The sequence below is a fragment of the Epinephelus moara genome, chromosome 13 (genome assembly GCF_006386435.1).
Source record: "Epinephelus moara isolate mb chromosome 13, YSFRI_EMoa_1.0, whole genome shotgun sequence".
Classification (NCBI taxonomy): Eukaryota; Metazoa; Chordata; class Actinopteri; order Perciformes; family Serranidae; genus Epinephelus; species Epinephelus moara.
The window spans coordinates 12,645,511-12,670,537 of NC_065518.1; the positions used below are offsets into that span (position 1 = coordinate 12,645,511).

At 42.8% G+C, this 25,027-nt stretch overlaps 2 protein-coding genes across 4 annotated transcripts in view; one reads left to right on the forward strand and one right to left on the reverse strand.

Annotated features, from left to right (window-relative positions):
* dock1 (dedicator of cytokinesis 1) overlaps positions 1 to 25,027 on the reverse strand; it is a 271,540-nt gene that overhangs the window by 106,866 nt on the left and 139,647 nt on the right. The window lies entirely within an intron of this gene.
* The window catches only part of LOC126399353 (inhibitory synaptic factor 2A), a 38,628-nt gene continuing 17,698 nt past the window's right edge, over positions 4,098 to 25,027 (forward strand). The window contains exons 1-3 of one of the 2 annotated variants that reach the window (XM_050059208.1): positions 4,098 to 4,540; positions 18,134 to 19,370; positions 22,224 to 22,283. In XM_050059208.1, coding sequence (XP_049915165.1) covers positions 18,139 to 19,370; positions 22,224 to 22,283 — 1,292 coding nt within the window. In that variant the 5' untranslated portion in view covers positions 4,098 to 4,540; positions 18,134 to 18,138. The remainder of the gene's footprint in view (positions 4,541 to 18,133; positions 19,371 to 22,223; positions 22,284 to 25,027) is intronic. The other variant, XM_050059209.1, reaches the window with a different exon arrangement.

The following is a 25,027-nucleotide window of genomic DNA, read 5'->3' on the forward strand; positions in this document are numbered from 1 at the left end:
GAATGAAGCAATATTACATCAATTGGCCAAAGGGGGGCGCTATAGCAACCGACTGAAATTGCAAACTTTGAATGGGCATCTCTCATGCCCCGTATGTCGTAGAGACATGAAACTTTGCACAGAGATGCCTCTCCTCATGAGGAACAAATTTGGCTCAAGAACCCATAACCTCCGGTTATATAGATTTTCCGCCATTTTGAATTTTTTGAAAAACACTTCAAACCGATCTCTTCCTGGGAAGTTTGAGCGATCTGCATGAAACTTTGTAGGCATATGACCACACATAATCTGAGGGATCCCCTCCATTATTGACCCCATCAAACAAAATGGGGGCGCTAGAGAGCTAATTTCTTATCTAGGCCTAACCGCCATATCGATTTTTACTAAACTTGGTAGATATGTAGAACAGGACGCCTCAAGGTGACTGGAGAAATTTAACTCTAATTGGCAACTGGGTGGAGCTATAACAACAGAAAATTGCTTAAAAAATGGCTAAAATGCGACCGATCGCTGTGGCTCCCCCTGTGGACCAATGTTTGGGGGTTTTTTTTCTAATTTTTGGGATGACTAAGTCATGGTATGGTATGCTGTACATAATCACGGAAACTGTCAGTGTGTCATTCTGTCAGTCAGTCATTCTGTCTGTCCCACGGTTTTCAAAAACTCTGTCTGAATACATTGCTCTTCTTAATGGGTTCAGTTGACTATTTAATCTGCAATTTCCTATGACCTGTATCTCAAACACACACCATGTGAAACTACGTGGGCAACTTTGCACTCAATGGGTATGGACTAGTTGTCTTATAAGCATTGACTGTGGGTTTAAACGGTGTTTCTCTCTTTTGAAGGGGGGTTACATTCTATCATTTAGCAAACTACCCAATTATCTAACTATGGCACTTTTGTCTAATTTTGCCCATAAAGTATTAAGAAAGGTTATATCATTTTAGCTCACCAATATGACAGATTTCCCGTGTTATAAATTTGTTTAATACCAGTTGAAAACTGTAATAACAAGAAATTACTTTACAACAGCAAACAAGATTTGAGAATGATGAGAAAAAGATTCAATGGCAAAAAATGGTCCAATATCAAGAAATGCTCCAACAGAAAAAAAAAACTTGGTAAGTATTTAGAACTGATATGGGAATACAACTAATAAGAAACGACATAATAATAAAAAAAGTGGCACAAACAAGATGCAATAATGAGAAGTGGCTTGAAGATGAACGCACTGTGGTTTAATCTGAGTTATTATCTGAAACAAGACGGCCTCAACTGGATTTCCATGACATATTGTATGGATTTTAAATGATTTTTTTCCCCTGACATAACTAAATTCTTTACAGGAACTTTCTGTAAAGTAGATATACACAAGATTTTATTCATAATCATGAAATAAATGTTAACTTCACAGTATAATGTCTATAGTATAATGACACCAACTGCACTTCCCTGTAAGCCTCCCTTTTTCTATGTAATTCCAACTGCCACCAGATACAATCTCCCAGAAAAATAAAGGCTCGAATTTACAGCACAAACAAAGAGCCCCAACTATTGTGCAAAACAGAAAGAGGACAATAGCCGAAAAGGTAGTCGGTTAAACAAATGAAGTAACTGTGAGAAACAAAATGCAGTGTGTCCTGTGTTGCTGGTTTTTGCTAGGCTCTGAGGAAATGGAAAGTGATCTGGTTTTCTTTGTGACAGTAACGCCAACAATAATACCATTTGGAAATGCTCAGGGGTTACAACTTGAAAGGCTGTCTGATTCCACTTTAAATTGGACGAATGTATTTAATTTTCACCCGTCACGATAGCTACTTTTGGTGGAGGATAAATTGTCCTAGAAATGATTCTGTTAAATGACATTAATGTAATTTTAACATCATTTTATGCCACTGATATTGTTATAATATAATAGCATCATAATGCAAGTGCACCCTGTCAAAGAGCAATGAAGTTTTTATTCTTAAGAATGTTCAGACATTGGAAGTGGAATGTGAAAAAAAAAAAAAAAGTTTGTGTGCGTGTGTGTGTGTGTGTGTGTGGATGAGCTGAGCCCTGCCAACGGTGAAACTCCAACACAGAGAGCAGACAAGAGGACAAAAGCAACATGATTAGAAATGACAGTAAAATGTGTCTCAGCATAGTTTTTTTTCTGTTCATTTGGCTGAGGTGCCGCTCAAGTCCTACAGTGGTCGAGAAAACCCGGCTGTTTATTCTGTCATCATGCTGACTAAAATGCAAGTGACATTTTTATTTAAGAAAATATGCATATAAACATGAGGGCTTTATCAAACGATATATGGACATGACCAGTCATTTCTGCTGACCTCGATCAGTCAATAACGTAAGTATCTTGACAGGCCTAGGTCCTAGTTGCTGATACGGTTGGGTACCATTCACATTTGAACTGATGATACTGGTTCCAGTGTCAGAATTTGGTACCTATTTTCTGTGTTGTACTTCTTTTCCAATAAAAAAAGTTTAATTTTTAAACATCAACCAGAGGGATATTGTAGAGTAAAACGCAATTCTGCTTCTCTTCTTTTTCGAATCACACGTGGGGTTAATCTTCTGTCTCTGTCTGCTCCATGGCCACGCTCTTGGCTTCAAGGTGGTTCCGCCTCCTGTCTAAAGTTTAATCCAGCGACTTTGCGGAGCCCCGTTGCCGGCCACAGAGCTCTTTGGCTGGCTTCTAGGCTTCAGAGCGCTTCGGGGTGCTTTGGCCTGATGTGCTGTCAGATACCCAAATTTGGCACCCATGGATTTACCGTGAATCAGTGCTTGGTAGTACAGACATGAATTGGTCAGTACCCTTAAAGATACCCAACCCTAGTCACTAAATACATGAATCCCCAATTAAAAGCTAAACATATTGACTCCGAGTTCTAAATGGTGAATGTTGTTGCCAATCTTTAGTGCATGCATTACAGGCAGTGCGTCATATATAGGTTTGTTCACTGGTAAATAAAAGGTAAAAGAAAAAATCCACGTACACTAACTCAAAATAAATGCAAAAACACACACAGTAGGAGCAGCTGCTGTCTGGAGAGCTGCAGCTCATTACCATGGTACCTGAGGCTTAAAGCAGAACGAGGGGTTTCCCTGTGAGAGAGTGAGGGCGAGCTGTGGCTCCGAAAACATCCAACCAGGCATATAATACAGCTCCACTTTAACATGATCAAGGTCTCACCAAGAGTGTTATTCCCCTCCCTCCTTATTTTGTTCATTGAACGCTACAATGGTGCACCACGAATCCAATTAAGTCTAAGAGGAAAATGCACATTCCCAGATGGAAAACAGGTCTTCTGCACAAACGGTGTTAACGACTAACTAGCTCACGACAGATGGATAAAAAGCCGAGTCGAGATCAGGAAAACAAACTCTTGAGAGACGGGACAAGCAGATGGAATCTTCTTCCCACACAAAGTAAAGAGCTGTGAGGAAACTGAGACAACAGAAGGTGAATGGACTTGAGATGAAAACTCTCAAGTTTGACGATACATGGCGAGCATCACTCTATGGAAACACCAGGCAGCACACAAAAGAGTTACACACACAGGGAGGCGTGCAGGCTTGTGAGTCTTAGTCAACACATCTGTCCGTGTCTTTCTTGAGACAAACGCTTGCAGGACAATCTGCAGAGCTGTGAGGAAAAGTGCACACTGAACAGATCCATTCAAAGTTGGAATTTAATTCTTCTGCTCCTGACAAAGACAGCAAAGCAAGTTTTGATGAGCATATGGTCTCTACGGAAGTGAGGTCACTGCCAAAACTGCTTTAACTGATGATGAGATAAAGGGATGATGCATGAACCTGCCAGATGTAGCCAAAACTGGAGCTGCACTTTCTCCACTGCAACCTTCCCTCCTCCCTCTGCTCTCTCTCTCTCTCTCTCTCTCTCTGTCTCTCTCTCTCTCTCCCATGCTCCCTCCCCCTCTTGCTTAATCTCTCTACCTCTCTCCCTCTGTCTGTCTCCCTCTCTCTCTCTCTCTCTCTCTCTCTCTCTCTCTCTACACACACACACTCAGATGCACACACGCAGAAAACAGGAGAAAGCCAGAGAGGAGAACTGCGGCGGCACGATGGGGATATTCTGCCTGCGTGGGCTCTGTCGCTGAGGCGTCCGGAGTTCAGCCACTGTGTGTGCGTGTGTGTGTGTGTGTGGCTGTGTGAGTGTGTGTGTATGCGTGTGTGAGTGAGTGTGAGCCCCTGCCGACGCCGTGCGGAGAAAGGAGAAGGGGAACAGAGGAGAGCTGGTGGAGAGGAGGAAAAAGAGAGGGGGAGTGTTGACTCTCACTGGGGCTTAGAGGAACCTCACGCCACTGGATCAGAGGACGCCGATGTGCAACAACTACTCCAACTACTGCCGCTGCTGCTCTGCCTGCGTGCCGCTGCCTGCCTGTCCTCTCAACTTCTGCCATGGCATAGCCACCTCTTCCAGCTCGCCTCTAATCCACTAAGGAAACGGGCATGCACGGGCACAACCAGGGATCTAGGCTAACGCATCCTTTACGTCAGTAATTCACAGTCTGAGGTGAGTCTGCTCCTCTCTGCTCTTGTCCTCTCCTCTATTTCACCTCTCAGTCTGCAACTGCAAGGGGGGGAAAGTCTGTTCAAATAACCTCTGGAGGTGGAGAATCCGAGGGCTCTGCTCGCTCTGTGAGACTGAGCCCGGGATAATCCACAGGGAATGTTTCCACTGGAGATTTTCCCTTTTAGTCGGCTGATCAAATATCAAATACGTGTGGCAGATGAAAGGAGGTAAATCTCAGATTGATTTTAGTTCGGTTGAGTTGCGTCTGCTGTGGTGAAGGGAGATTTCATGCAGCAGCTGTGGAATGTGCTGGTGCTGAGTTTAAGACATGATTCAGTCAGTTTAGAAAACTTTAAACGTGACAAATGTTTATCTCAGGTGAATATGAGGAGTGTGCTCACTGCCACTGCTACCTGACATTTATCAGATGTGGCGGGTCAGGTTTTTTGTTTCTGAGAAGACTGTGATCCAGATTTAACCTGACTGGCTCCGCATACATAGCTACAACACTTCGTGCGTACAGGGGCTCGCATGATGCTGCATTTCCTCAGTTTTGCAGCTGACTGAGCGTTACATAAAACACACTGGTATCCAAACCAAAAGGAAAAAAATTGCAGAATTGTTGCATGAGGCTGCTGTCCCACGTACGGAGGCAGCAGCACAGAGGAATAGGTAATGAGGGCTGAGCATCAGACAGTTGGCTGCATCTGATGAAGGTCCTTAACTAAAGACTAATCTAGATTAATGGACTGGGTGAAGTCACCATCTCCTTACAGATTATTGGAGCATGGGTGTGTGTGTGTGTGTGTGTGTGTGTGTGTGTGTGTGTGTGTGTGTGTATGTGTGTGTGATGAGGGGAGAGGGAGAGAGAACATGGGTTGCCAAGAACCCTCACATCTCCACTGTCCTTCAGTTGCCACACAAAACGCATGTCACTCCCACTCATCTCCACAAACCTCCTGCCATCGCTCTCTGTCTCCCCTTCAACCCTATCTCACATCAACGCTCTGATACAATCTCCCCTCTGCTCTATTTCACTTTGCGCAGACACTGAGAAGAGGACTGAGGGAAGCAGATGAAGACAGATAAAGAGAGAGAAAGAGATATAGAGCAAGGGGAGAAGACAATGTCTGTGAGAAATAATAGAGTGGCAGGAGAGGATATTGAATTTTCTCTCTTTTTTTAATACAATTGTAGGGCATTATGTGCTGACACTCAAGATTGACGTGAAAAGTACATACCTGCTGTCACAGCCTCATTTATGTAACACAAATACAACTATACAAAATGACAGGATAGGGATGAAAGTAGGATGTCGCTCCAGAAATGAAAAAAAAAGAAATGACATGTTCCCCTTCATCCGTCACTGCCTGTCTTCCTATAACCTTCGTGCCGCCTCTGTGAGAGCTGGGCACGGCTGTCCAGGAGTGATGGGCGTGAGGGCCCACCGCTTCAAAGCCAATCTTTATTTTTAGGAATCAGTCACATCAGTCTGCACCTCACCCGGTAATGCTCTGGAGAGAAGACTGACTGTTCTGCCACGTATGCACGCACAAAAAAGGAGCGTGTGCATGCCACCCCTGTACACAATCCAAATTCAGAGCTACACGAAGATTAAAAAAGGTAGAACAAAGCTATGACAAAGCTTCTACACACGGAGAGGTCGTGCTTCAGCAGAGAACTGACAGAGCTGGCCTGCACGAACAGCATTTACGGGAACTTGCACGACACTTGCCTCCCTAAACCAAGCAAATATGGCAAAGAGTGTGAGGGTGGGAACTGGGGGAGAAGGAGTGAGGAGGAGTGCAGGGTTTCCAAACGAGTGGTGAAGTGGGCATTCGCCTCCCGTGGCCCTGCTCGCTGGGAGGGGTATTCATTCATCCAGAAAACAAATTGCTCTCCTATAAAAGAATGACTGCTTTTGGAACAAGCCAGATGTTACCTTTCATGTGCTAATAGGATTATTCATTAAGAGTCTGATTTTTTCCCTGGGAGCGCCACAACAACGCCAAGCAGTTGAGGTGAATCGCGTGCGTCTGCTGTTGAAGTGGGGAAGGTGAGTGTGTGTGAGTCACTCCGTACTTCTGTTGCATACAGAAGGGGGACTCTTTGCACACAATCCCACCTGGTTGTAGTTGTCAGAGCGTGCCGGTGTATGTGTGTGTAAAGCATATGTTCCCCACTGATTTGCCGTAGGGGCCCAGTCAGCTGGGGCTCCGACAGGCCCAGAGGCAGAGGAACAGGAGATGGGAGTTTTCAGTGGTAAAAGGAAAAAATAGAGTCTGGGTACCTATATATATATATATCTGTTCTTTCATTACTTCTAGCACCGCCTGAAACTAACAGTTCTTTTGATTTAAAAATTAGCTGTTTATTCAATTAACAGTTTTGTCTATAACATAGTGAAAAAGGCCCAGGGCAACATCTCAAAACTGCCTGTTTTTTTTTTTTCGGTCTAAATCCTCAAGATATTCAATTTCCAATTACACAAAAAAGAAAGAAGCAGCAAAGTCTTATTTTTGAGAGGCTTAAAAAAGGAAATGTTTTCCATTTTTACTTGATAAATCTCAACCAAGTTTCTGTGGATCGACTAATCATTTCTGCACTAATTACTGACCTCAACAGGTGGAGGTCAGGGTTAGCTGTCATACATGCTGGTAGGCTTCATGTGCATTTGAACCATTTAAGGTGCCCTACAGTTTCCTTAACTAACAAAAGCTGTTAACATTACAGTGCTCCGACAGCTTAAGACAGGTTAGTTTTAAGACATTTAATGGCATGTTTTAATGTAATATTGCCTTCTTTTTTTTTTCCGATTTTACAAAGAAAAATCAGTAAAAATGATTCATAATGTCCCACATCTCATGTCTTAGCATTTTAAAGATTGAAAGAAAGTTTGAAAGATTAATTTAGGAAATTTTAATACCAAATAAGGCCGTTTGTTAGATTAATAAATTCAATGCCTCTGAGGACTTTTCCATGGGAACCCTGCACTCAGTGTTTCTTCCTAAAGCACATTCTGTCTATCCTTGAGGTTTAACAAACATGTTGAGTGCATGTCCTTCTGCATAAAACATTTACAAACCTTTTTTTTTTTTTAACTATTTTAAATTCAACATTATTAATATCAATGTGTACTAGCTTGCAATCTTCTTCTCTGATTTTGCTGGCAGATTGAAAATATTTTAAAGTTCCCTCGGCCACCTGTTGACAAGTGAAATGGTTTGACACCAGTGCTTGTGCACCCTCAGGGGCCCGATCATATCAAACAGCACTGCGGCACCACTAGAGGTCTAATACCCTGCAGCCAAACTTTAACTCTCTGTTGTGTTAAAAAAAATTAGCATGAACGCAGATGTGAGATGTAATGCTGGCAGGATCTTTGTTTAATTGAAGTGAGAACAACTTAAAAGTAATCGTATGTGTCCTGTGAACAGTCACTTAAACTGTCACTCACATCAAATTCTTATCTAAAAACCTGACGTACTTTTGAGTACTAATTGGACCTTGACTACAGAAGACGGTCTTTACAAAACAGCTGAAAATAGAAAATCTTAAAATTACAGCCTTTTGTTGATTGTAAAGTGGCTTCATGCAGCCTCTCCCTCCTCTATACAGCTTTCACGAGATTCAGTTGAGCTGACAAAATGATATATCTTATCGACAAGACAGGATGGCTTTTGCCGACTCTCTCCCCCTCGTTCTCAGGGTCCCTATTCTTGTTCATGGATCCTTCTCCATGGCTTCATCTTGCCTCATCTCGTCATTATCTCCGTCTATTTTTCTCACATTCAATTCTGCTCGAGTCAAGCAGAGCAAAAACTCTACATCTACATCCATGCACCTGTTTATTCTAGTCTTTTTCTCCTCTTTCCCATCCGTGTGTGTGGTAGTGTGTGTGTGTGTCTTTTTTTTTTTTCTTTGCTAGGGATGACTAGGAGGAATCTGAGAGCAGCAGGGAGTTCTCAAGTTACCCATCAGCTTTGAAACCTCTGCTTGTCTAGAAGGCAAAGACAGAAAGATGTGGAGAGGGAAGGCAACAAAAGGGTGAGAATGAGAGGAGGAGGACAAGAAAATGAGTAAAAGAAAGAGGAGAGATACAATGTTCTGGAGAAAGAGAGAGGAAAGGAGAGAGTGATCTGATGCATTCTGATTAGAGCAGGCAGCCTCTGCAGCAGTACATCCTTTCTTGAGGATCTGATCTCCATCTAGCCTGCATGTTCACTGACGTATGGATTACAGGCTTCCTGTGAATTCATCAAGCTCCCAAGAACCCACCTGGGTGCAGGCATAGCACACAAAGCCAACTAACTACAGCATGTAAGGAAATAACAAAGAAAAGTACAATTCAGTGGGGACATAGTGAGTAAAAAATAATAAGGCTACAATGTCCGCAGGCTACAGTCCAAGGATAAGAAGTCCTCCATGATAACAGCAGCAGCCTGACATGCAGTATACTGAGTTCTTTCATGGTGGTAATTTCTAGCATCACGCACAGTAGGGATGGATACTAATGACGTGTGCAGCACACACTCTGAGGCTTTGGGGGCTCAATGAGAGGCCGTTAGCCTGTATTAAGTCTTGTACTGTAACTGCAGCAACTCTCTCACACACGTTTTATTTTGTGTGAGCTTCAAGTGCACATCTGGAAGCAAAATAGTATGAATTGTGACAATATATCTAATGCACACATGGCTTTTCGATAAATGCTGTGCATATGGTAGAGACATAACATATACAGAAAGGATATCCTGAGTGCTGTGGATTAACAGCAAATCTGGATTCATCCTTTCACAGTATCAGACTTCTGACACTAAAATGAACACTTTATATAGAAATTCATAACTACTATGATGCCATATTAATGGTTACACTGACATTTTTCAATCTTAACCCTGTTTGTCCCATGTTTTCGTATTTAAATGACAATTTTTGCGGCTCTTCCAGCATTGATCAAGAGGGCTGCAATGTAAACACTGGAGGAAATTATGCATCGTCCATTTACGTCCACTGAAAATGTTTTTTTTTGTTGCCACTGACAGGCTCAGATTATTATTATGAGTATCTGACAGCACTATGGAAAGGATCCCTACAGAGATAGGCTTTGTTGTTAGAGAGCAAGATCCTTTTTGTTTAACCAGAAACAGCCCTAAAATCACTCTCGTCAAACCCACCAGATTCCATTTAAATAATTTATTTCAACCAAACCAGACTTAGTGATTGTTGGAACAGTGGAAAGACTAACCAAGATGATTCTTGGGAGTTTTATTTTGTTTCTGTTGACTTTAAATGAAGTGTATTTTCCCAGGATAAAACTGTTGTTTTTTTTAAATAGTCTGGTGCTTTTGGCGACAGCAATATCAGAGCTGTTTCCGATTAAACAAAAAACATCTTACTCTTTACAAAAAGGACTGTCTCTATAGGGATCCCTTCTGCAATGGTGTCAGATACTTTGATTAACAATCTGAGCCTGTCAGTGGCAAAAACAAACACTTTTAGTGGACATAAATTGATGGTACATGCGGCCCCAAGGGGTTACATTGCAGCCTATTTCGCAGCTACCTGCTGCAGCGCTCTAATCAATACTAGACCAATTTCAAAAACTGCTGTCACTTCAGACACAAAATGGGAAAATAGTGTCCAGGTTGGAAAATACCAAAGTTACCCTTTAACCCTTAACAGACAAGGAACAGTAACCCTAACCAGCTATTGCGTATTACTTCCGTAGTCCAAATAAATTGGCCCCATCCATGATGTTTGTCAACCAGTTTAGGAACATTTGATTTCAATCCAAGCCACGTTGCTACTGCCACATCTATCTGACCCTAATATACAGAACTATACTCAAAGTGTACAGATTTCTAATCTTTCAAGAGACTGCTGTAAAATCACACGGGTGTTAAATGTCAGCTCCCCTGGATCTAAATGTGATGTTTGATGGCGTAAAGCGTGTTTTCCTCTGTTTATAATTAGGAAATTTTACACTGCACTCTCAACAAAAAACATGTTCCTGGTGTTATTTAGTCATTACTACAACACTACATGATGATTCTGAGCAAAATCTTTAAAATGGTGCTAGGCAACAGCGCAGTGGTCCATGATGACTGAGCAACAATTACTAGAGAGACAATCCCTTAAAATCCTGTGATTTCCAGTGCCGTTCCATCTTACGGCATTAAGCTACCATTAACTGACAAAGGATTTGCTGCGTTTGGTGTCGGCCTAATGCACTGTACTGCAGTTATCCCTCAACACTGACCTGTACAGTCAATCACTCGGCTATATATACCCTCACATCACACCCTGAGAGCATGGGTGCACCCAAGCTTGCTCACATGCTGCAGCGCAAGAGACGGACAGAAAATAAAAACCCCACAATAAACCCATACTGTCAAATGACCTTACCAACGCAAACTAAAGTAAACGACGAGCCTGCATATCTTTTTTTACTGCATAATCAGTGTGCTCTTAAGAGACAGATCAAAGACTTTTCAAAACACTACTAAGCCCCGTGTAATTATGAGCGGAAGCTGACAGAAGAGAGAAAAGAGGAAAACAAAACACGAGTAGATAAAGCTGGATTACAGTAGAGTTTGGAACTTCCATGACTGTGATGATACTGCTACACTCATTTGTTCAAGCAGCATATGAGGCCACGCTGAGCTGGAATAATGTAAAACTGCAGCGGTAGAAGAGCAGGATTTTTTTTTGTTGATCATGTAGCACAAGGGCAGACTTCAAGCTCACTGTGTCTGTAATTCAAAAAACGCAATAATGGCTGTGTGTATTTCCCTCTGAGTTTTACTCGGTAAACGAGAATTATTGCCAGGTTGTATGCCTCCACTAAGCAGTCAAGTTGCAGTTACAGACTCATATGTAGCCATGACAGTAGACAGTGCAGCAAAGAAGCTACAAATTGTGCTTCACACATACCTTTGACCTGGCTGCACAGAGGATCTATACAATCAGCACAGTTTCACAATGGGCAGTGTCAGCAATTCAGTATCTGACCAAATGTCTCCACTTCTGTTCCTGAGTTATGGCTTTGAAAAAGGGCCAGAAAAGTTTTTTTTGCAGAACATCGTGACATCACAGTGAAGTTAACCTTTGACTTTTTGAATATAAAATGTTATTACTTCATTGTGGCACGGTGGTGCAGTGATTGTCATTGTTGTCTCACAGCAAGAGGGTTCCTGGTTCCTCTGTGCAGTTTGCATGTTCTCCCCGTGTCAGTGTGGGTTTTCTCCGGATACTACGGCTTCTTCCCACAGTCCAAAGACATGCAGGTTAACTGATGACTCTAAATTGTCCGTAGGTGTGGATGTGAGTGTGAATGGTTGTCTGTCTCTATGTGCCAGCCCTGTGATAGTAGAGTGACCTGTCCAGGGTGTACCACACCTGCTGGGATAGGCTCCAGCACCCCCGCGACCCCAACAGGGTAAGCGGTTACAGAAGCTGAATTGATGAATTATTCACTTCATTACTTTATCTTATTAGACACTTATGTGAACGTTTGTCCGTAATTAGTGAATGAATTCTTGAGTTATGGCCAAAAACATGTTTTGTGAGGTCACAGTGGCCTTCGACCACCAAAATCTAATCAGTTCATCGTTGAGTCCAAGTGGACGTTTGTGCCAAATTTGAAGAAACACCCTGTAGGTGTTCCTAAGATATCATGTTCACAAGAACAGGACAGACAAGAGGTCACAGTGACCTCTGACCACCAAAATCTGATCAGTTAATCCTTGAGTCAAGTCAAATGGATGTTTGTGCCAAATTTAAGGAAAATCCCTCAAGGCGTTCAAGAGACATCACATCCAAGAGAATGGGACAGACGGAGGGAAAATCTGAAAACATAATGCCTCAAACCACAGCTTTTGCCAGCAAGAAGGCATAAAAACACAGCTGACCGATCACTGGGAAGTTTGAGAAGGCAAGGACTTTAAATATTAGGGAGTATATTCTCTGTTCAAAGTATTGCCAAACACTGCATCCATACAGTATGGACATTTTCAACATCTCATTTCAAAATATGGACCTTTATATATTAATATCACTTTCTTCTGGTACACAAAGATTTGCTTTCACTCAGTGACGTGCATATTAGTCAGGTTGACCACTGATGCTGGGTGATACGGCCTGGTTAACATTTGGCATTCCAGAGTATCCCAGAGATGTTGGATGGGGTTAATGTCAGGGCTCTGTGCAGGCAAGGTCACACTAAGAATAGAAAAACTTTGCTTTGGGGCGTCAGTGGCTTAGTGGTAGAGCAGGCGCCCCATGTACAAGGCTGTTGCCGCAGCGGCCCAGGTTCGACTCCAGCCTGTGGCCCTTTGCTGCATGTCACTCCCCCTCTCTCTCCCCCCTTCACGCTCATCTGTCCTATCGATTAAAGGCTTAAAAATGCCCAAAATAATATCTTTTTAAAAAAAACAACAAAAAACTTTGCTTTGGGCATGGGACACTGTTACATTAAAATAGGAGAAGGCCCTCCTGAAACTGTAACCATAAAGCATGGCAGCCCAAGACCAAAAGTCCACTAAAGTATGTGGCCATGTAATGTATGACTAAATATCTTACTGCTATGCTATTTGTTCTACGCTGCCAATCAAAAAGCTAAAGGATAAACTCTGCATAAATTGGAAAAAGATTTGACTGATGTAAAAGAAATAATGAGATAACGGAAGAGCTCAGTGAAACACCCAGTTAAACACTTTAACGAGAAAGGCTGTTCAGACTGCTGTCACTAATTGACATGTATAGCCATATTTCCAGTGTTTAATCAATTCGCCGGTTTTGTGGTGCATGCTATATTAATAAATTTTCCCTTCGTTGGAGCAGAAGCGATAAAACAAAATTAGTCAGGCTCAAAGTAAACGGTAAACATCCAATCCCCAGGTTGAATCGGGACAACGAAATCTCCACCTTTTAAGATTTTACCCTGGGCGACCAAAAGTTCAATTAGGCAACTGCCATTCACGAAACTGCCGACTCATATGCAGTTTAATGCAAGTAATAGGGAGCCATTTTTAAAATGCAAGGTGTGTTGCATTAAATGAGCATGTGCTCTGAGTATAAAGACCATTTCCATTAAAGAATAATGAATTGCATTACCGCAGTAATCTGGATTGTCCTTGCAGCACTGCAAAGGTTTGAACAATGGCTAAATTAGAAGAGAAAATTTTCCCAAGAACCAACCAGCTCTCATCATGGATAAAATGCACTTGTGAGCCTAGAAATAACCCAAATAATGACCCTTAGTGCCAGTGTGACAGCCATGTGAGCTGTGCTGTTAAAACAAGGTCAGATGTGAACATGTCTGATGTGTTTTGCCATGCGCACGTGACCCTATGAGGTCTGTTTTTGGTCTGTCCTACTGGGTAGAAAATAGTGGGTCAGTTCACTTCACTTACTTGCCCCTGAATTGAGAAGGAAAAAAAAACAAAAGGATCAGGGCCACCCTAAACAGGGGCAGTTGTCACAGCCTTGCGTGATGAGTCATGCTGTTTATGCAAGAAGCCAGGGGGTGGTGTTCCAGCCGGAGGTGAGATACGAGTGCTGCTACAGTCGCCCGGGCCTGAACCCAATGGGTAACAAATCAGATATGTGGAGCCAGGGACACATCATTCAGCCTGCAGTGCTGACATGTCAAAAAGGATCAAATTTAAACGAAGATATGATACAATACCGTGAAACTGTATACATTGTGGAGGCTGAGTGTAGGGAAGGAAAGAAAACACTTGTTGTTTGCACTGACAAACTACATCCATGTCTCAATATCTGATGGTTCAGAGCAGGGTGACATCTTGAATTGTAATCAGATGTAATTTTGCACATATTGAATATAATGTTTAACTTGGGCCTGGCTTATATCATAGAAGTATTCGCTGACCTCATTTGAAGAGGGCATGCAGGGTTACAGTTTAATCTCTTATTCAAAATGTCATCCATTGAACAAACATGGAGGGGACACTGACAGTGATGGACCAGGAAAGCACAGCCATGCCGGTGAATAGATAATAGTCTGGGAATAAACGCCACACGGTCAAACAGTCAGACGAAGGGAAAAAAAAATGTGAGTGAAATGATTTAAATGCTGCACAGCCGGGGGAATAATTGGAAAATGTATGTATTGGATTGTGCTATATGCAGCTTTGATTCCTCCCCTTTACACCATTGTACTTCCCTCTCCTTTCACAGCTCAATCAACCTCATGGCAAGGGAGGTCAGGAGTCACTGAGTGATTATATGCATACAATACAAGGTGGAGAAGTGTATGGTAACACTGTTTCCACTTACTGGGTGCTTCTTAGAAATTTCCCTAGCATCTCTCTGCCTGTAACTGATGCTTTCATGGGAACCTGAGAATATGTTATCACAGTATGTCCCATAGGTTTGGGACAGGTAAAAAGTGTATAATTCCTGTAATGTATTGCAGAAGTGCCTCTCATAGCCTTGTTACTGTTGGCAGACTATCTTTCCTAATGTCTTCTGCGTTGGGCGTGTAGTCAGTTTCCACAAACATTGCACTGTACTCCCCGGTCATTTGGACACATTGGTAATTACCTGTCTGTTGAGAATCAAACAAACATCTGCCTGCACAGCAGAAAGCTGCCATCTCTAACCTGTCTATATGGGCATGCTGTGCTGCTCTCAGAAAAGTGTTTCCAGTGACATTACTGAGCAATGTTTGGACAGTTACAGGGGGGGTGAATGTCAATCTGTAACATTGCTGAGTCCATCTGTTTGTAATGGATTTTTAAAATTCAAACATGGGTTTCTTTTGACAAGACATTTACAAATAAGAGACCCCGTGCCCATGAGATATTTGGCACCTGGCACATGAGGCAGTTAGGTATGATGTATCAAGCAAAGATATTATTCACAGCAAAACAGGGCGGCTGACTTTTGAAGCTGAAGATACTGGTATCATGTGACACTGGACGACCTAAGGAATCCATCTGAAACAACCATGTCATGCTAGCCTTTTGGGAAAAGAGCTAAATAACACAAAGTAAGGAAGGAAGGAACTCTCACCTCAATATATCTGAATGAAAATGGGTTCTGTGTGGACGAGTCTCCCTTTTGCAGACATGCCCATTTTATTTAAGTCAACGCAGTTTGGGGCAATAACCATGCAGTTTTTTTGCATGCAGTACAGATGAGTTATTTTCACATATGGTATTTACATATTTCTGCATTCTGGGGTCACTAAAAAGTCTTGGCACTGTGTAAACTGGCTGTGACTGCAAAGCTGAGACTCTTGTGGATTCACTGAGCACAATTTTATTCACATACAGTATGATGTTAGTCCTCATAGCAGGCCATTGTAGTGAGACCATTTTTTGAATTGGACAACACTGTATAAAATGACCTATTAAGATCTCTAGAATTATCGCAGCCTCGTGAAACTTTGCAACCACAAACCAGAGACCCTGAGCATTCAGAGGATGTATGGCTGTCACAGGTATATTGACAATAAGGGTGTTTTATCAGTAGTTTCCAGAACAGAAGTGCTCTCTAGTTCTTAAGTAAAGTTTTTGATACCAAATGAGGTGTTTCTAAAGTTTTTGGTGTCTTGATGGGCTATTATCGCCAAAATCTGTGCAACAAAATGCATCAGATTGCTGCAACAACTTATGAGCATGAGAATGTCCATCATATACATCCATCATAATGCTCTGCGCCTCTATACACTGAACTTTTAAAGTCTGAATGGGTGCCTAACCAAAACACAATGTTTATTACAGATTTTTGACTAGATAAAGTTTACTCATAGTATTGATTTGCATCTCAAATAAATCTTCAGGTTTCCAGCTTTTAGATGATGTATACCACTTCTGTGTGGCCTATACTGTTGACATGCTATCGCCCCCCAAATATCCCCTGTCCATGCTTTAAAAAAGGGTCTATGGTGGATCTCATAGGGTTTTAAGAACGCTGTGTGCAAGAACATCATAAGCCTGTGCTGGCAATATGACAGCTTTATTTCATGTACGCATGATGAGAAAATGTTACTCTATCTTTAAACATTATTCAAAGATTATGCCAACATGTAAAATAACTGTATTTACAAATGATACTGCACGTCTACAAGGGGCTATCAATGTCTGTAGAGGAGACTGTTACGTTAGATCTCAGATGAGATATTCAAAGATAGGTGGCTGCCTCTCTCCGAGCACAACTGGAGACTATAATTTAATAATACAGAGCCAGGGCGATAATGTGATGGAGAAGACAGTGAAACAAAATGTCCATTCTATAGCTCCAAGGTAAGTAAACAGACAGGTTTGAAATAGGAAGTCGTTCCCTGTTGACAGAGAGCAGTCATGGCAGATAGGCCGAGACGGATAATTGTCCTATCTGATTCAGCATCTGTATGAGCGTGTGGAGTGTTTGCTTATTGTAAATCAGCACGCAGAGGAAGAATTATATTCCTGTCAGAGCATCAGAGGCAAACTGCAGAGTTGCGGTGCCTCCACCGTACCTGTGGTAGTGGGAAGAGATAATTCATATCTCATGTTCATATCTCTGCTTGGGATAGTTCTCCTTAGGGGGTTGTTGTACAGTTCACTGTCAAAAAGTTTGCCTGTTTGCGGGTATCGTCTTCATTTTTTCGGCATATTCTCCTGTCTCTGTTCGTTTAGATTGCTGAAATGAGCAGATGGCATGCTCACATATGCTGGAGGAGTAAAAATGTGCCTGCAAATAGGGCCCAAAGTCCTATTTTTACTTCATTATTAACTGGGAGAGAGAAAGGTCAGACAGTGAAGAATCCTGCTGAACCTAATGAACCATCGAAATAAACTGCAGACCTCAGGCACACTATTCAGAAGAATCAACAGTATATTGCCGCTGTTAACTAAGTGTGTTGGAGTGTGTGTATGACTTTAAGTGTGGTGTCTGATAGCTCCCATACAAACAGAGACACTCATCAACTTAGAAAGTGGGAGAGGAGGAGGAGGAACTGGTAGTCAAAGCAGCCTTAACTGGCAACGATAAACGAATGAAAATGATGCTGAAATTGGAGTTATTGGTTTTCACAGAGAAGAAGATTAAATGCACCGCGGAAATCTGCTAAGATTATTTTTAGGGCATGCTTAAACCATAATGCTTGCAGTTTTTCAGTAAATAAACACAGAAGGATTGGCAAGCACAAAAAATCCTCGCCAACTGGCAATAAAAAAGAAGGAAAAGGGCTTTCTTTCTAGGGTAAATATACTGTTTATGCATATGGAAACATTAGACGTGACACCACCACGCCCTCAGTGTCAAATGCAGAAACTATACTCAATGTCAAACTCAAATTATTCCTGTTATACTCAATTATAAATGGAAGTTACTTCAAATATATGAAACGTCTGCCCCTTTAAAATTCATATTTGCTATGCTTTTTGGCATGCATAATGACAAGTGTCTGATAAAAGCACATTTTAATAATATTCATTAAATAACTGCACAGGTTCCTCCCTTCTCCCTAAGCTGAGACAGCGGGTGTGTTCTGTTGAGTGGGATGTAATAGTCAGACAAGGGTCTTTGTCTAAGACGTTCATTACTAATGATTAACATAGCGTCTTTCTCCCTGCCCCTCAGGAAACATGGTGAGCAAGGAGGGTGGCAAATGCATGCTCACCAACTCAGAGTCTGACTCGGAGGCAGCGCCCTTGCCCTCCACCTCGCTGGCGCTGGAGGTGAAGTATTCCCTGGAAGCCAGTCGACAGGTGAGGAAGAGAAACAAGGCCCTGCAAGTGCGTTTCAAGGATATCTGCGAGGCACAGAACGAGCAGAGGGAGGCGGAGTTGCAGGCAGCGGGGAAAGGCGGCAAGCCGAATTCATACAAAGTGGCGTACCGCAAGTACATGACTGTCCCTGCCCGCAGATCCATCCCAAACGTCACAAGGAGCACAGGCGTGCAGACGTCCCCTGACCTGAAGAAACGCTATCAGACCTTTCCCTTTGAGCGCAAGAAAGGTCACACCTTTAAACACGTGGCGGCCGTGGAAACTTATAAAGGTCAGAATAACGGTTTTGTCATGGAGGTGAAGCAGTCCAAGGCTGCTGAGCAGGGTTTAGATGAGGAGGAGGAGGAGGGAGCCTGCGGGGGGAGTGGAGTCCGGAGGACCAGGGCTCTGCTCCATACTAATGAGTGCATTGCCACAGTGGAGCAGCACACTGCACCTGATGGCCTGTGCTCTGACGCTCTGCTGCTCAGTTGCTCTGCAGACACAGACTGCCTTGCAGACACACAGAGAGGAAGCGGAGCCGGAGCACAGGCAGAGTACCAGCTCTGCAGTGTCCCATCCAAAGCCAGGACAGGATTACAACACAGGGAGGCCGATACAGACCGCTCGGCCAAGAGGCAGCTGCTCAATCTGGAGGAGGGCTCGTCCCGAACCCTGCCGGACAGGGCCTCCAAGGTTACGGGCCCCATCGCCTGGAACTCCCTTACACAGGTGGAGTGCCTGGACAGTCCGTCTGTGCGGAGCAAGCGGAAGAAAGCCCTGCAGCTCAACGGGCTGCAGAGTGAGACGCTACCACGTTCCAGCGGAGGCTGTACAACACAGGCACAGTGCCACACGGGACAGTTGTCTGCCCGGCCTCTACGGGGCATGGAGGAGCCTCTGACACCCTGCAGAGGTGGCGAGGCTGGTGGGGCACCGCCCGACCAAACACAGGAGGCCTGCAAGCAAATAGTGCCTATGAATCAGGACGGGGATGTTAAAGCACAGCTCCAGGCCATGGAAAATCTCATCAGCTCCAGCCAAGAGACCATCAAGGTGCTGCTGGGGGTCATCCAGGAACTGGAGAAGGGGGAGGCCCACAGAGAAGGGTAAGACATGTCACTGATAGCCTGTGCTTTACACTAGACATGTGCCGCTTTGACTTTTTTCTCTCCTGACACCGAGTCCAATACTTCACCTCAGGGTACCTGCCAAAACTGAGTACCATTCTGATACCAGCACTCTCTTTTTCCCCAATTTAAAATCTGCACAGCTCACTGCATCAGACTCATTTGAATCATTTTTGTGTAAAAGAACATGAGGCCAAGGTTGCTGAAGCACTTAAAACTGAGCTGGCGGACAACCATGACTATACTGATAGCGGCAACACAAATTTTTCTAACAACACTGACAAAGAAATTGTGGATTGGTCACTTAATGGCCGATCTCCTTTATAAGGTCAGTGTCGGGGCCGAGACTGATCTGATGAATTGGATTGGTGCCTTCCTACTTTACACTGGTGTCAAGTACTCATTAGCAAAAAAGAAATGCCATATATCTATAAATCACAATTGAGAAAAGGGACGAATGTTCATAGGGCCAAGGAAACACCTGGGACACAGAGCACATTCATGATTCAGCATGAGCGGGAAAAGTAGCCTCTTGCTGTGTCACATTATTTCTAGATCTTGGGGACAAGCTTGTATGTGTGACAGCTGTTCAGCAGAGCCTTGACTGAAAAAACACAGTGTTGAAGAAGAGATCACAGCTGCATGTAGCTGGGATAATGTGGCTTTTACCTAGATGTGCCCTGCATTGCTTTTACAGCAGTGTCTGTTTTTGATGATTTCCCTCCAGATATGATGAAGCTGCTGCAGAACTCATTTACAGACAAATTATCTCACACAATATGGCCCAAGTAGTTTGGTGACCTGCCGTATAGAAGCACTGACACTATGAATGTGGCCTTTAAACTACATTTAACCCAAGGCCAGGAAATTGCAGACACATTTTCACTATTTTTACTGGACATGGTTCAGCCACTGAAAAAGAAATAAGAATAGGTAAAGAGACAGTTCACCTTACCATCAAAAATATTTTTGTCCTCTTGCCTGTAGTGCTATTTGTCAATCTAGGTTGTTTTGGTGTGCTTCCTTTTACGCAGTAATACAGTTGGTAGGTGTATTTCAGTAGAGAGGAAATAGTTCCTACATGAAACTGCTCACAACAAGGTCTGTGGATTATCTTGAGTAACCAGGTCATGATTTCTGGAAAGAGACATTGCTGTTGAGATTTTCAAATGTATTTTTTGTTGTTGCTTTGAGCACCACAACCCAAGTGCCATCTAGTTTCATTACATTTGAGAGAAGGCAGACATCTCTACAGCTGATATCTCCATATAGTGCTAAAGGTAAGAGGGAAAATATGTAGTTTTGAATTTAAGATTTAATAGGTCAAATTCCAAATATGTTAAAATATGGGAATTTAATCATTATGATGCTGAATAAATCTTATTTTTCCACAGAGGTGATCAAATCATAGAGTGACACTTGCTTAAGCAAAAACTAGAAATTTAACAATTGGCCTCATCCAGCTGCACACCATGTTTATCTAGTAAGTCCAAGACCTTTGAAAAAGCCATGGCCTGTGAAAAAGCCATTTACTGTCCAATGGACACTGAGTATATACAAAAGGGCTGCAGATAGCATCTAGCCTGCTGAAATAGAGGATTGTCTATCTAAAGGGATGAGGCAAACAAAATGGCCAATTTGCTGAAGTGAATTGCTGGGGCTCGGCACTCAGATCCCTATCTGTTTTGACCGGCGCTGTGGAGAGGTACGGACTGAGAAAAATCCATATAATCAACATCATACCAACGTGGAGTCCAGAACCTTTGGGAATTAACCACACAGACACACCGGCCAGGCTTCTAGCCACACAACCACAAATGCCTCAAAGTGTATGAAAGCAACTCTCAGTATCAACTTGAGTGTAAAACTGTTCAACAGGGCTGGAGCGAGAGGCAGATCTTACAACAGTGCCAGTTTACACCATCTAAAAAAGCAATTATCCCCTTTCAATCTCGCACAAGGCAGCCTTAATCTCCTTATCAGCACACTCATAAAAGTGTGCTGTGTGAGTGAAAAAGTGAGTGGACATGTGGTGCAGCATGGGGAGCCATCTTCTCTGTGTTGCCAAGCACATCTGGCTTATCTGATGTGTCTAAAGTGGCAGGTGGGAGAGAAGAGGAGAGGAGAGACTTCATTTGTAAATAAAAATTAGTGACTACTGTTTAATTGTGCCATCTGGTCACATACATAAAGAAACAATCACAGTCTTCCCATACCTTAATTACAAAGCCTACAGTTAAAGTCAGTGAGCAGTATAAGCCTCTTGTAATCCATCTGAGCTCAGCCGAACCTCTACTTTTCTATACGAGCACAGTCGTCTTCCATCTGTACATATTTCCATTCTTTTTTAAGCGAGCCAAGCAAAAATTTCTAATGCTGCTTTAGTCACACTACATTAGCTTCATGCTCCCCTTACATAAATGTCACTGACACAACAAATAGGAGTACCCACTGGCTATAGGTGAACTGTGAGCGCAATTATGTGTGATATATAACTGCTTATGTTATATGACATTCATTTTTCAAGGAAGGAAACACAGCGGCATGGGCATTTATCACGACGTATGTGTTCATGACACGCCGCTCAGACACAAATTGAAATTCAATAGCTAATGTGCTGAGACTAATAACAAACACTGTTCTCCCCTACACAAAACACACACACACAGAAAAGAAAAAAGAAATGGAAAAGGTCTTTGGCAGTCTTGATAAAAAGAGGTGGAACCTTCCATTAATATCCACTCTACATTTAAACTAAAGACTGGCGATAATAATGATCCTTAAATTTTCCCTTTTATTTCTCCACTGTTCCCCTGACCTGTGTGACCTCAGGAGGAAGACAACAAGGATGTGGGATGGAAAAACTTCAGTCGAAGTTTTTAGGTTAAAGAAGTAAGTACAGTAAGAAGTGCAAATCAAAGCTGTAGCAAAGTCAGACGGAAACAATACCACAGTTGATAAATTAATTTAAAAGTAAGCCAGAATTCTAAAATTAACTTACTGTATTTAAACTGCTGAATAAGAATTTTAGGCTTGATTCTGTCAATCAATCAATTTTATTTTTCATATGTACTGTAATCATATAAGGAACAATGCTAGCTTAGTGGCCTGCTGTATCTGTTATGTTCTTCCTGACGTCAGGCCATAAGTTATCCGGGTATTTGGGATCCTTAATGATTCTCCTAGCCTTAAGACCCATTTCCATCAAACACTTTCAGTATGGTACCTTTGGAACCAAAAGTAACCCTTCAGACATGGTACCTAGACCTGAGCGTTTCCACCGCAGGGCTACCCCAAAAAAAAAAAAAAAAAGGTGGACAGTACGAAACGGATCCATTGGTACCATCTACAACTTTTCACAGAAGAACGGAAAAAAGCGTACCGAACTGAACTGTACCGTACTGCTCAGTGGAAACAGAGCTTTTAGGTCTTTGGATACAAAGTCAGTATTTTCTCTACGCCTTTCTTTAAATTCATCATCCAATAGAAACAGACACCTTGCACACTGAGTTTGATGCGTTTTACTGTTCCATTTGTTGTGAAAATCTGCAATACCAGACAAAATGCAAGAACACATTTCCTCCCCTGCTGCTCTCCACTGGAGTTTCCTCCTCGTCTGTCACCACTCTCTGCCTGTGTCTGACATTTAGCACCATGGCTACCTGAAGGGACTGTCCACCCTCTCACTGTCGCTGCCTCTCTCTCTCTCTGTCTGTGTGCAGTCTTCATCGTCTATGACATCCTCCTCCTCATCAACATCGGTATAAACATCTTTCAGGCAGGGTAGAGCAGCATCTATAGTAAGTTCAGCTGAACAAACGTGCTGTTTTTATACCATGCGGTGATGTTCTCTGTCAGAGCACTGTTGATAGTGCAGGAGTAGAAATTCAACAGTATTTGAAGGAAAGTCCTAAAGTGTCTGAGGTGAAACAGTCTATGTCTTGTTTTTCTCACCACTGAGTCGGTATGCAGCTCCCAGGTCAGGCCCTCAGTGATGTGGGCACTAAGGTACTTGAAGCTGTCTATCCACTCCACTAAGGGCCCACTGATAATAATGGGGGAGTAGTTTTTATGCACAAAGGCTTGTACTTTTTACTTTTGTTAAATGGTCTACATATTTTCTAATACAGATACTTTCCTAGTACATCATGGCTATTCACTAGTCATACTTCTGTGCATTGGTAGCACTTTTTTATTCCGTTCCTGCACTTTGTGATGGGCCTGGGTCAGATACGTGACTATCAGTTACTTATTTCAAAAGTGAAATGATACACATTGCCATTTTTTTTTATTATAGCCATTTGCTTTTGTTTGACATTTGGTATTATCAAAAGCTAAAAAAAAAAATAGGCTTGAATAGGCTTCTGAAAATGTCTGGCACATCTACATTTCCTGGAATTAATACCCAGCCCAATTGACATTGTAATTGAATAGCCCTGCCTTACATTGTTATTTTGTACAAGGCCATTTAGCTGGGATAGTTTTATGTTAATACAAGAGTTGGATATTCAAGTCACCTATTGTCGTCAATGCAGAAAATGAACGGGCACCCTAACACCCAAAACAATTTCTTCAACTTTGCTACTCAGAAAAATACAAACAGTTAAAGAGGAAAACAGGTAAAAACATGTGACAGAAAGTAAGTAAGAGGAACAACAAAGGGCTATAACTCTTTTACCAACTTGCTGGGAAAAAAGCAAGGACGTGGAGCATACTGACTCGCCTTATGTCCCCACACCCCATGCATGCAAGCACACACACACACACACACACACATATCCCTCTGATACAGCCCTGCCCAGGGCATACAACACAGTGTGAAGGTTGGGATGCAGTTCTAGAGTTTATCATTGGCTGCATCCAACAGCACAAAGCTCGGGAATAAATTTGCTGCATCATCAGCCAGTGTTGGCAGGCCAGACCCAATTAATCACTCTCATGGGGACTTGTTGCGAGCCTGTCTATTAACACTGTGTATGTGTGCATGTTTTTATGCCTTTGGACTCCCACCCACTCAGTGACCTTTGGGAGAGCTCACCTAGTAGCACAAGGGGGGTAGGGTGGATAAATATACTGTTAATGGCACTTTTGGCTCCACTCTCCCCAGGGAGGCCTGCCGAAATGAGCTCTGCTCTCTTATTTTCTCTTATCAACTCAGCGTGAGAGAGGGGGCGGGGAGGAAGGAGAGATGGAGGGAGAAAGAGATCTAGACAGCATGAGCGCAGGAGATAGAGAGTAAAGGTGAGTTGTTTAAAGAACACGACCCAGTTGCCCGTGTACCCCATCAGCTGCTTATTGATCGGCTCACCTGGGTGGACGGCCTCCAACATCCCCACTGCACTGCACTGTGAGCCCCTCTCCAGTGGCCAGCCTTTTAATGACAATTAATCCAAGCTGCAAATTTCCCCATATCACTGCACTCATCCTCTCTTCATACTCTCCCCATTACCTCATCCTTAAAAAACAATATTGATATCAACACCACTCATATACCTGCCGGAGAGTGTAGCACAGACAGGAGTGGATAAGGAGACGAAATTTATGGTAGCTGCTTAATTTTTATTGGTGTCGCACCTTACGGGCAGCGTGACAAGAGTCCCAGAAAGAGAACTGAAAAATGTCTCCCCTAGTGCAAA